The sequence below is a fragment of the Mustela lutreola genome, chromosome 16 (assembly GCF_030435805.1).
Source record: "Mustela lutreola isolate mMusLut2 chromosome 16, mMusLut2.pri, whole genome shotgun sequence".
Classification (NCBI taxonomy): domain Eukaryota; kingdom Metazoa; phylum Chordata; class Mammalia; order Carnivora; family Mustelidae; genus Mustela; species Mustela lutreola.
In genome coordinates this window covers 60428148-60441228 of record NC_081305.1, presented here as the reverse complement: position 1 = coordinate 60441228, position 13081 = coordinate 60428148, and the positions used below count along the sequence as shown (strand labels likewise).

Below are 13081 nucleotides of genomic sequence, written 5' to 3'. Positions count from 1 at the left end.
TTATACAAAGCGGTAAATGGCTAACTCATCAGCTGACTGTGCACTAGTGTCATATGTACAGAAGAAAACTAGAGCAATAAAATGTTAGACTTACATGCTCAGTATAACCCCTTACAACAGAAGAACATAAAACTGGCTGAAAAGTCAAGGATTTGACTAATCTCCAAAGAAAAGGGGGGAATATAAGGGCCTGCTTGGCCAGAGGGAGTCATTCTATGTTTATATAGTGAACTTAGATTGACCCCACCCCTCCCAGAGGAACTTAATTGCAAAGCCTAGACACAAGGGCAGGTCAGGCCAGGTGAAGACATCTAATCAGCAGGGTGCACAAATATCTACTAGGGTAAAATGAAATTCAATTGCCCACCCGTGTGTTACCTAGCAGTTCTTGCTGTGTGGCAGACCTAGCATGACTGTGCAGTTTTCTCTGTGTATTGCAATCTCATTGGCCACCTGTGTATAGGCTGGCTAAGCTACCTCTATAAAAGTTAGTCTGTGAGGCTGGGAGGGGTCGCCTCTTTCCAACTGCCCTGACTGGTCAGTTTGATTCTCGATGCTTGGCACGAAAAAGCTTTGCTTGACCTTCGCTTTTTATCACTCTCAGTCCTTTGATTACAGACCCGAACATTAATTATCTGACTCTTGGTTGCAGCTGAGGTCATGATTTCATGGGTGGTGGGATGGAACGTTCTTGTCCTGCTGCATGCTCTGTGGGGAGTCTCCATGGAGATTCTCTCACTCTGCCCTCCCCCAAGTCATGCGCACACCCCAACCCTGTCTTTCTAATGAATCAACAAAGTTCAGAATGGAAGCACTAGCCCAGTCTCCCAACGAGTTGGCTTTCTCAGGACTAAGACACAAGTCTGGATTCAGGCGACGGGAAATCCCCACTGGCTACACCAGAGAGTTGGTCAGCCAGATGTTTCCATTCATCCTTTAGGAAGAAGAGGAAACCTGTCTGGCCTTAGATATTTCTCCACCCTTCAAGCCAGTCGTTCAGGGGAAGCAGTGGTGGATTACTCTCTGTGGAAGCTCCTGTGTTTGCAACTGGGCATTCGGTCAATATTCCCTGAATATGCTCGGAAAAAGGCCTCAGCAGGACTGGCAGAATACTCTGCCCGCCCTCGCCATCTGGTCTTCCGAGTGGAGGCATCAGAGGGAGTCAAAGAATAGAGCCAGCTGACCACCCATTCCAGTCCTTCCTCCATGCAGCCAAGCAGCATGCAGTCCAAAGCAGGAGCCCAAGATTCCTTGGCAATATCTGAGCCTGACTGCTCTGAGCACAGGACCACAAGGGAAACTTGCCACCAACCAAGGAGTGCTGGCTGTGTGAATGACAGCTCCATATCCCAGGAATGGAAGCCACAGGAAGGTTCAAAATTCAGCAAGCTTGGGAGAAGAGCTACAGGAGGGCCCATGTGGTCCATTCCAATGGGAATGAAATCAATCTGACAATTGTATTAACTCTGTTTCCCTTTGCTACAGAAATGTGACCAGGTGTCTCTGAGAACCTCCAGCCCAGCCTCTGCTGCCATATGACAATCCGCCATCCCTCCCCATGTCCATGTCTTTCTGAGACGAGATTGTAGCGGATCCTGGGGCCCAACCTAATGTAGAGGCCTGAGGTCTCGGCCAGACTCCCCGTTGACTGAGACACAGGATTTGAATGGCCTCGGGCCTAAAGCTAGTGTACAATGAGAAGCGATGCATGGAAGTGGATACCAAGGGCCAGATTTCTTCAGTACAGAGGAGGGTGTGATGATGTTGAAAAGGAAGGGACTAGCAAGCACACTTTCCTAGCGAGGTCCCCATATCAGGAATAAGAATCAGCTGTGGGTTTGGGCAAAGGGAACCTCCAGAGGCTACACCTGGGAGCCCTGTCAACATGTGGCCTGGGTCCTTTCTGCCAAAAGACAATGAATGCTTCTGGCCCTGGCTCCTTTTCCTGTCCTTCCCATACTGACTACCATTAGGAGTGGCTCAGGGAGAGCTGGGGTGCTTTGGGGGGAGACTCTCAAGTGTTTGGAACTGGGACTCAGTGCACTCTACCAGGCAAGGGCTCTTACAGAGCATGCCCTGCCATGCAGCATTCTGGACAGGTGTGAACAATCTCTTCTTCCTCATGAAGGCATGTCAGTCAGCCTGTGGAAGGAGACAGCCTGGCTATGCATAAGCAGGCTGACACCAGCCACCCAAGAAGGAAGCAGAACTCTGTGTTTGTGTGTGTGTGTGTGTGACTGTGTGGTCAGTGTTGTTTCAGCGTGGTTTGAATCTGACAGGTGTTGACTCTTGAGGTGGTTGTGTGTTTTCCATAGTTGTGTTTCATAAGTGAGTGTATCTCTGTTAGAGGTGTGTTGAGTGCATGCAGTTCACGAGTCTGATGGATATGGTGTGTATCTTGTTTGTTTTACATGGCGTTGGTGTGTGATGGAGATGTGTTTCGTATGGTGGATGTTTGATGTTTCTCCAATGCCTATGGGTGGGGGGTAGGTGTTGTGTATTCATGATATCCATGCACTGTGTTAGTGGGGTATGTGTTGTGTATGGGTTGTTTGTGTTCTTTTCTTCTGGTGTGTGTGCAGTGTAGATTAGGGTGCACTAGGTGGGCTGAGTTTGGGGTATCTATGGTGTGTGCATGGTGTGCTTGTGGGGCCCATTAATGTGGTCTCTGTGTGGTATGCTTGTGGGAGATGCCTGGTGTGCGTGGTGAATCGCGGTGTATGTATTGTGTTTGTGTGGTGTGGGCATGGCGTGCCTCTAGGTGGGCTAAGCGTTATGAGCTTCTTGTATAGAAGGGGTGTTGTGATGTGACCGCTGCATATGGAGTGTATGCACATAATTTATGCTGTCTGTGCAGTGTGCATTGATCCATGTAACAGATGGCTGTGTGTGTCGGTTTTGGCATGGGTTCACTGTGTGTTTGGCATATGCCTGGGGTGTGTGTGATGAATATAAGGAATTCCTGTGGTCCATGTGTAGTGATGTGAGGTGTGGGTGAGGGGTAGAGTTGTGGTATGTAGGCAGTGGATGCGTGGATCGTGGGTGCTGTAAGTGCCGTGATTCCTTGGTTGCCTGTGGAATGTGGGTGAGGGGAGTAGGTGACTTGATTGCCCATCGTGGAGTGGAGTGTCTTGGTGGTGCGTTGGTGCGTTTGTGTTTTGTATGGGTGGTGTGTGCAGGAGATATGTGTTCTGGGTGGAATAGGTGTAGTGAGTGTGGAGCATAGGGTCATATGTGTGGTCTCATGATGTGTGTGTGTGTGTTCTCTATGTTGTCTGTGTCATGTGTATCTGGTTTGTGATGGACATGTGCAAGACGGGACAAGGATGAGTGGTATGAATCGGTTGGGTGTGTGTTAAACAAGTGGTATCAGTGTGGGGGGGTGTTTTTGCTGGGCACAGTTTGGATGGCATGAGGTGTGTGTTGGCGCTGTAGGGATGCCGGTTGCTGGAGGTGTCCTGTGCCAGTGAGGGAGGTGTTGCCTATGTCTGCTGTCCTTCCAGTGTGTGTGTGTGTCCTCTGAGTGCTGTGTGTGGTGTTCATGGTTTTTCATGGTCTATGTGTGGGTGTGGTATATGGGTGGATCCTGTCCCTGGGAGCCTTACCCCTGTTGGTGTTATAGGTATGGTGTGACTCTTCTGGGTATTGTGTGTTCCATTTCTGGAATTTCTTGGTAGTATGCATGTTTGGTGTCCTGGGACGTTTTGGGTGCCCTGTGTGTGTTCTGCCTATGTAGTTGTGTAGTGCATGGGTGATGTCTGCCTGTGTGCTTGTGGCGTATTTCGTTTTTGTGGAGTGCATGCCTGTAGGCTTTGGGTGGGTGTTTGGCCATGTGTCCATTTGACATATGTGCTGTGTGTGTGAGGTTTACGTGTGATGTGTTTGTGAGGTTGAGGCGAGGGGAGTGTGTCATCCATGAGGTAGGAGTGTGGTGTCTGTCGTGCGTGTGAGTTTTGGTAGGATATGGACTGTGTGTGCCTTCGATGAGTTTGCGTGTAACATCACCATTCCATGCAGGTGATCTATATGTGTAGATCGTAGGGGGCGTTTTGGGGGTGACTGCTACATTGGAGGTTGATGAAATGGGTGTGAATGGTGTATGTCTGCAGTGCATGGTTTTGGATGGGTGTGTGGTGTGCATTGTGTGTTTTGTACGCATTGTGTGTGCGTGCGCACATGTGTGTGTGTGAGTGTTGTGAACTTGGGGTTTGCTTTCTATGTTTCCCTGCTAGGTTTGTGCTCTGTTTGTCCTGTGAGAGTCTTGGTTGTGGCCCCTAGGCCCTAATATTAACCCTAGGTTGGGTTTTCAGGCTTCCATCCCCTGAGGCCTAGCCCCCAGGCCTTCCAGGTTAGGGACCCTGAGTCACACCCAGGACTCCAACTCCCCCCTAGGAGGAAACCAAGCCTTTTGGACCTGCGAAAAACCTTCAGAGTGGGAGAAACTTGCATTCCTCCCTGAGGATATCCCCAGGATTGGCTGCCATCATGGTTACAAACCCTGAACCTAATGCGCCAGCAGTGTGCTGCCCTAAACTCAGCCCCCAGGACAGCCTGTCTCAGTGCCAGCGGATTGGTCCTGCCTTGACCCTAGGCCCTAATCCTAATCCTAGATTGGCTTTTCAGGCTTCCATCCACAGAAACTAGGCCCCCAAGTGCTCCAGAATGGGGACCCGAGAGTCACACTCAAGGATTCCGCCTGCTATCCAGGAGGAAAGAATGCTGTTTGGAGCAGAGCAGTACCCTCAGAGCAGGAGATTCCTGCATATGGCCTTAAGACACCCTTACCTGCCTCCCTGGCATAGTCCCAGAGCCTGACAGGCCTCTGGAACACTGCCCTCAACTCCACCCTCAGGGAGACCACCTCAGCACCTGCAGATTGGGCCTGCCATGCCCTGAGGCACTAACCCTAACCCTATGTTGGGTTTCCAGTCTTCCATCCCCAGAGGCCTGGTCCCAAGCCCTCCAGATTCAGAACCCCTGAGCCACACCTCAGGATGGCAGCTGCCACCCAGGAGCAAACCATGCCGTTTGGAGCTGCACAGAGCTATTGAAGGGGAGAAACATGCATGCCTTCCTGAGGACACTGACTTCTGGTGGTGCCCTATCCACAAATCCAGAGCCTGATGTGTCATCTGACACCCGCCCTCAATTTTTCCACCTGGAGAGACTGCCACAGTGCAGGAAGATCAGATCTATCATGCCCCTTGTCTCTAACCCTAACCCTAGTTTGGGTTTTCAGGCTTCTGTCCCCAGAGGCCTCACCTCCAAGCCCTCCAGATTTGGGACCCCTGAGCCACACTCCAAGACTCTGCTTCCTACCCAGGTGGAAACAGTGGTGTTTGGAATTGCGCAAAACTCTCAGAGTGAGAGAAATCTTCATGAACCACTGAGGCCACCCCCACATTTGGTGCCCCTTGGGCCTGAAATGCCCCCTGACTCACAGCCAACTAAGCCATTGGGGGTCCCTGCCTCAATGCCAACTGATTGGGCTATCCATGTCCCTAGGCCATAACCATAAAATAGGTTATGATATTCAGTCCCCTGAGTCCTGACTAACAAGGTCTCCAGATTTGGGTCCTCTGGGCCATACCCTAGGACTCCGCCTCCTACACATGTAGAAACTGTTCTATTTGCAGCTGTCCAGAATCCACAGAGTGGGAGAAACCTGCATACACCCCTGAGGCCATTCCCACCTTCTGCAGCCCTCCAAACCACAAAATTAGAGGATAACGGCCACCAGAATATCGCCCTCAACTCAGCCCTCAGGGAAGCCCGCCTCAGCAAGAGCAGATCAGGCCTGCCAGGCCCAGAGGCACTTATCTGAACCCTAGGTTGGGTTTTCAGGCTTCTGTCTCCAGACACGTGGACCCCAGGCCTTCCCAGCCAGGAACCCTGAGCCACACCCCAAGACTCCGACTGCCACCCAGGAGGAAACTGAGTCATTTGGACATGTGAAGAACCTTCAGCACCGGAGAAACCTGCATGCCCACCTGAGGACAATCCCAGCATCAGCAGCCTCCGTGGCCACAAACCTGGAGCCCTAAAGCGCCACCAGAGTCCCACCCTAAACTCAGCCCCCAGGGCAGCTTGTCTTAGTACCAGCAAATTGGGCCAGCTATGCCCATAGGAACTAATCCTAACCCTCGTTGGGCTTTTCAGGCTTCCATCCCCAGAGGCCGGGGCCCCAAGCCCTCCAGATTGAGGACCACAGAGCCATACCCCAGGATTCCTCCTGCAACCCAGGAGCAAAGTGTGCCATTTGGAGTGGCACAGTATCCTCAGAGCAGGAGATACCTTCATTCCCCCTTAGGACATCCTCAACTTCAGTGCCCTCTGGCCACTACGCCTTAGCCTGACAGGCTGCTGGAAATTTGCCCTCAACTTTGCCCTCGAAGGAGCCTGCCTCAGTGCCGGAAGTTCCGGCATCCCATACCCTGAGGCTCTAACCCTAACCTTAGGTTGGGTTTTTTGGGTTCTGTTCCCACAGGCCTGGCCCCCAAGCCCTGCAGATTGAGAACCCCTGAGCCACACCTCAGGACTACAGCTGCCACCCAGAGGGAAACCACCCTGTTTGTAGCTGCACAGAACCCTCTATGTGGGAGAAACCTGAATAACCCCCTGAGGTCACCTGACCTTCAGCAGTGCCCCGGCCACAAACCTGGGGCCTGATGTGCCATCTGACACCACGTTGAAGTTATCCCACTGTGGAGCCCACTGCAGTGCAGGCAGATTGGGTCTGGCATGCCCCTGGGCCCTAACTCTAAGCCTAGGTCATTTTCTGGCTTCTGTCCCCAGAGGCCTAACCCCAAGCCCTCTAGATTTGGGACCCCTCAGCCACACCCCAAGACTCCACTTCCTACCCAGGAGGAATCTGTAGCATTTGGAGCTGTGCAAAACCCTCAGAGTGAGAGAAATCTGCATCGACACCTGAGGCCACCCCCACATTCGGCACCCCTTGGGGGACAAACCCAGGGCCTGACCTGCCTCTTGACCCCACCCCCAACTCAGCCATTGAGGGTACCCACCACAGCACTGACTGATCAGGCCTTCTATGCCCCTAGACCCTAACCCTAAACATACATTGTTATGATGTTCAATCCCCAGAGGACTGGCCATCACAGCCTCCAGATAGGGGACCCCTGAGCCATACCCTAGGACTCCACCGACATGCATGTTGAAACCGTCATGTTTGGAGCGGTGCAGAACCCTCAGAGCTGGGGGAAACCTGCATACAACCCTGAGGCCACTCCCACCTTCAGTGACCCCCCCACACACACAAACCCGGAGCCTCACGGCCCCAGCACATCACCCTCACCTCGGCCCTTGGGGAGACTGCCTCAGCTCCAGCAGATTGGGCTTGTCATGCCCAGAGACCCTAACCCTAAGCCTAGGTTAGGCTTTCAGGCCTCCGTCCCCAGAGGCCTGGCCCCCAGGCCTTCCTGGTCAGGAAACCTGATCTGCACCCCAGGACTTTGACTGCCACCCAGGAAGAATTAGAGCCATTTGGACAAGTGAAGAACATATAAATGGGAGATACAGGCATGCATCCCCTGAGGGCACCACCAGTACTGGTGGTCTCCCTAGCCACAAACTCGGAGAGTAACACACCACCTAAGCCCCGACCTAAATTCAGCTTCCAGGGCAGTCTGCTTCAGTGTTGTCAGATTGGGCCTCCATGCCCCTAGGCCCTTGTCCTAACCCTAGGTTTGCTTTTCAGGCTTCCATCCCCAGAGGCCAGATCCTTAAGCCCTCCAGACTAGGGATGCCAGACCCACTCTCCAGGATTCTGCCTGCCACCCAGGAGAAAACTGAGTTTGGAGTGGCACAGCACCCTCAGAGCATGAGATACCCGCATACCCTGATCGGCTGCTGGAACAATGCCCTCAACTTGGTGCTCCAGAGAAACTGCCTCAGCGCCTGCAGATCAGGCCTGCCGTGCCCCTGGTCCCTAACCCTAACCCTAGGCAGCATTTTCAGGCTTCTGTCCCCAGAGGCCTCACCTCCAAGCCCTCCAGATTTGGGGCCCCTTTGTCGCACTCCATTAGTCTGCTTCCTACGCAGGCCCTATTGGCCTCCAGAACATCCCCTTCAACTTGGCACTCAAGTTAGTCCACCTCAGTGCCAGCAGATTGGGCCTAACATGCCAGGAGACCCTACCCCTATCTCTAGGTTGGGTTTTCAAACTTCTGTCCCCAGAGGCCTGGCCTTCATCCACTACAGGTTGGGGAACTCTGAGCTACACCCCAGGACCCCAAATGCCATCATGAGGAAACCAAACCTTTTGGACCTGAGAGGAACCCTCAGAGAGGATGAAACCTGCATTCTCCCCTGAGTACACCCCAGCATCAGTGGCCCTCCTGGCCACAAACATGGCGCCACCTGAGTCCGCTAAACTCAGCCCCCAAGTCAACCCACTTTAGCGCTGGCAAATTGGGCCTGCCATGCCCCTAGGTCCTAACCCTAATCCTGGGTTTATCAGGCTTCTGCCTCCAGAGGCCTGGCCTCCAAGCCCTCCAGACTGGGGACCCTGGAGCCATACTCCAATATTCCAACTGTTACCCAGGAAAAAACATGGCTATTGGAGCAGTGCCGTACCCTCAGAGCGGGAGATATCTGCATGCCTCCTTAAGGCACCCTCACCTTTGGCACCCCCATGGCCATAATCCTAGACCTAATGGGCCACTGGTACATCACTCTCAACTTGGCGCTCAAGAGAAACTGCCTCAGCACCAGATCAGGCCTGACATGCCCCAGGACCCTAATCCCAACCCTAGGTTGGGTTTTCAAGCTTTTTTCCCCCACAGGCCTGACCCCCAAGCCCTTCGAATTGAGAACCTCTGAGCCACACCTCAGGACTACAGCTGCCTCCCAGAAGGGAACCATGCCATTTGGATCTCACAGAACCCTCCAACTGGGGGAAACCTGCATGCCCACTGAGGTCAGCCCAACCTTCAGCTGCACCCTGGCCACAAACTCCGAGCATGATGTGCAGCCTGACATCTGCCCTCAATTTATCCCCCTGGGGAGACTGTTGCAGTGCAGAAAGATCAAGCTCTCCATGGCCCTGGACCCTAAGCCTAACCCAAGCTGGGTTTTCAGGTTTCAGTCCCCAGAGGCCTCACCACCAAGCTGTCTAGATTTGGGAACCCTCAGCCACACCTTAAGACTCTGCTTCCTATACATGAAGAAACTGTGGTGTTTGGAGCTGTGTAAAAGCCTCAGAGTGAGAGAAATTTGCAAGCTTCCCTGAGGCCACCCCCATATTGGGCGCCCCTTGGGACATAACCCCGGGACTGGATGTGCCCCTTAACCCACACCCACCTCAGCCATTGGGGTGCCCAGTTCAGTGCTGACTTATTGGATCTTCCATGCTTCTAGGCCACAACCATAAAAAAATGTTTGATTTATGATATTAAGTCCCCAGAGTCCTGGCTAACAAGGTCTCCAGATTTGGGTCCTCTGAGCCATAATCTAGGAATCCGTCTGCCACTGTCAAAACCACGCCATTTGGAGCTGTGCAGGACCCACAGTGCGAGAGAAACCTAAATACACCATTGAGGACACTCCCACCTCAGTGGCCAAACTGGCCACAAAATCGGAGGCTGGTGGCTTCCAGAACATTGCCCTCAACTCTGCCCTCAGGACAGCCCACCTCAGTGCCAGCAAATTGGGCCTGCCGTACCCAGAGGCCCTAACCCTAACCCTAGAACGGGTTTCCAGGCTTCCGTCTGCAAAGGCCTGGCCCTGAGGCCTTCCAGGTTGGGATCACTGAGCTGCACTCCCACACTCTGCCTGCCACAGGAGGAATCCGAGCCACTTGTACATACGAAGAACCTTTTCAGCAGGAGAAACCTGCATGGCCCCCTGAGGATAACCCCAGCATCAGTGGCCCCCCGGCCACAAACCTGAAGACTATCGCAACCACCCGATCCCTGCCCTAAACTCAGCCCCCAGTCAGCCCACATCAGTATCAGCAAATTGGGCCTGCCATGCCCCAGGGCCCCAATCTTAACCTTGGGTTGGCATTTAAGGCTTCCATCTCCAGAGGCCTGGCTTCCACACCCTCCAGATTGGGGACCCCAATACCATGCTCCAGGATTCTGCCTGCCACCCAGGAGGAAACCATTCCATTAAGATTGGCAAAGTACCCTCAGAGCAGGAGATACCTACATACACCTTTAAGGCACCCTCACCTTTAGTGCAACTCTGGCCACAATCTAGGAGCCTGGTGGGCCACCAGAATATCACCCTCAACTCAGCCTTCAAGGAAGCCTGCCTCAGTACCCGATGTTCCGGCACCCTATACCCCAAGGCCTTAACCCTAACCCTAGGTTGGATTTTCAGGCTTCCATCCCCTGTGGGGACGGATTGAGACGGATTGAGAATCCCCAAGCCACACCTCAGAATTACTGCTGCCACCCAGGAGGGAACCCTGCCATTTGGAGCTTCACGGAACCCTCCAATTGGGGGGAACCTGCATGCCCCCCTGACGCCACCCTGAACTTCGGCAGCACCCCTGCTACAAACCCAGAGCCTGAGGTCCGCCTGACAGCTGCCCTGAAATTATCCCACTGGGGAGCCAACCACAGTGCAGGCTGTTCAGGCCTCCCATGCCCCTGGTCCCTAAACCTAACCCTAGGCTACATTTTCAGTCTTCTCTCCCCAGAGGCCTCACCCCCAAGCCCTCCATATTGGGGACATCTCAGCCACTCCCCAAGACTCTGCTTCCTACCCAGGAGGAAACCGTGGCATTTGGAGCTATGCAAAACCCTGAGAGTGAGTGAAATCTGCATACTCCCCTTAGGGGACCCACACATTTGGCGCCCCTTGGACAATAAACCTGGGACCTGACATGTCAGGTCAGGTCACCCCCAACTCAGCCATTGACGGTACCTGTCTCAGTGCCAACTAATCCGGCCTTCCTTGTCCCCAGGCCCCACCACCTGCAACTCCTTCCCGGAGTTCTCCCCGTAGCTGATTCTCTCGGTCTTTGGGCCCAGCTTCTCTGAATGCCCTACCAAACCTATCCCACAGTCCCTCACGGCCACATCCCGTGATCCCCTCCTGGCACCTGTCCTTCACAGACATGATCACATTCATGTGTGTGTGTGTGCGCACGCATGTGCAAGCATGGACACGCACTGATTGTTTCCCCCAAGAACCGAAGCCCCACAAGGTCAGGGAACAGGTCTCAGTTTCTGTTCTGCCCAGCACCTTCAACAGCGTAGAGTAAGTATTCAATAAATAATTGTTAAATGCAGAACGTCAAATGCCCTGTCTGGGGAGCCCCAGAGGAAGGGAGCCAGAGGTCTCTGAGGACATGGTGTCTGGGGGCCCCCAGAGGAGCTCCAAGTCCAGGGCGGCGTTATCAGGGCACCCAGCTGCCACAGCTGAGGGCCCCACTGTGGGTCAGAGGGACATGCTGGTAAGATTGTCCTGGCTCAACAGTCCCTTCCGGCCTGCAGCACCCCCATGCCCACTGCCCCCGGCGCCCCCGCCACCCCCACAGTACTCGTGCAGCCGGTGTCGCAGCGTGACGAGGGCTGAACCCAGGCAGGCACCGTTGGGTGCCTGGGGTCCCCCGGGCAGCTGGAGCAGCAACGTGGCCACACCAGCCATGCCATCTTCAGTGGGCTCAAGGGTGATGGGCCCAGCTCGCAGGCCAGCAGTCGCGGTGGGGATGGCTGGAGGGCAGCAGCCTCCTCCCACGGGTCCCCAGGGCCCACCGGCCCCGGTCAGCAGCAGGGGTGCCAAGAAGGGTTCGGAACGGTGGAAGGTGGGTGGCGGGAGCCCGGCAGGCTTCCAGGCAGGGGCTAGGGCAGTGGGGTCGGGTGGGAAGCAGACAGTGACCTTGGCAAAAGGGCGGCTGGCCATCTTGGTCATCTCTTGCAGATGCCGGCGCTGTTCCTGCCGCTGGTCCAGGGCCTGTTTGGCCTTCCAGAGGAGCACACAGAGTGAAAGAAAAAGGAAAAAGCAGGAGAAGAAGACAGAGAAGAAGACAAACAGGTCGATGTGGGCCTGGTCCTGACGGAAGAAGAGCAGCCCTTGCGAGTCAGCCGAGCCATTGGCACCAGGCCCGTTCGGGTCCCCCACGCCCAGCAGAAGCAGGTAGAAGCGGCTGGACTTGAGAGCGTGCTGCTCATGTGGGTAGGTGATGACAAGCCGGTCCCGCACGCCACGAACCACGAGCACAGCCGACGGCTCCGTCACGGTCACGTAGGTGATCAGGCCCCGTGGCCACACTTCCCGCACCCGTGGCTCGGCCGGAGTGCCTGACCCGCTCCCAGCCCCCGGTCCCCCTGGGTCCCCAGCCCCCCGGGTTCCGCCGTCAGCAGGGGGTGGGGGAGGCGGTGGGGGTGGAGGTGGCTGGATATGCACGGTGTGGACGCCTGTGTCGGGAGCCACGCGGACCACGAAGGTGTCATAGGAAGTGGACACATAGAGATCCACGGCACCGAAGGTCACATCCAGTGTCAGGCGGATGTCCACATTGGTAAACTTGGGCTGCACACCAAAGAGGACGGTGCGGCCGGGGCCCAGAGCCCGGCGCTTGGGTTCGTGGAAGCAGTTGGTCTGGGACGTGGGGTCAAGGCAGCACTCCTGCTCCACAGAGATGAGGCGGTAGCACTGCTGGCCACCCAGCGGGCTCCCATGGAATGATTCCCGGCACTTAGCACACTGCGGGCACGGGGGTGGTCGGGTGGCGATCAGGGCTGAGCTCAGCACCCGGCCACCCTCCAAGTCCTGATGTTCTGTACCAATTGGGGAGCAGCCACTGCCCCAGGCTCCCTCAGTCCCCAGCAGCTTCCTTGTGACTGTACCTCCCCTGAGGCCTCACTGACACAGTGTGGAGGCCACCAGAACCCTAGGCTCCATGCTGCTATCCCTCCCGTCAGCCCCAGTGACCACAGCACCCTGATGTGGAGGCCTCTGGAACTCTCAGGAGTAGCGATGAAGGGCTCTGTTGAATCTGCCTCTACTCCTCACTACCTGTGTGGCCTCAGACTAATGACTTAACCTCGCTGAACTTGAGATCGTTCCTCTGTACCCAGACAGTAAACAGGACTTGCACATGGGACTG

At 54.9% G+C, this 13081-nt stretch overlaps 1 protein-coding gene across 2 annotated transcripts in view; it reads right to left on the bottom strand.

Annotated features, from left to right (window-relative positions):
* Positions 1-11177: 11177 nt before the first annotated feature.
* Positions 11178-13081, bottom strand: part of MEGF8 (multiple EGF like domains 8) — a 37819-nt gene continuing 35915 nt past the window's right edge. For both annotated transcript variants that reach the window (XM_059150861.1, XM_059150860.1), the window contains one exon: positions 11178-12678. In XM_059150861.1, coding sequence (XP_059006844.1) covers positions 11410-12678 — 1269 coding nt within the window. In that variant the 3' untranslated portion in view covers positions 11178-11409. The remainder of the gene's footprint in view (positions 12679-13081) is intronic.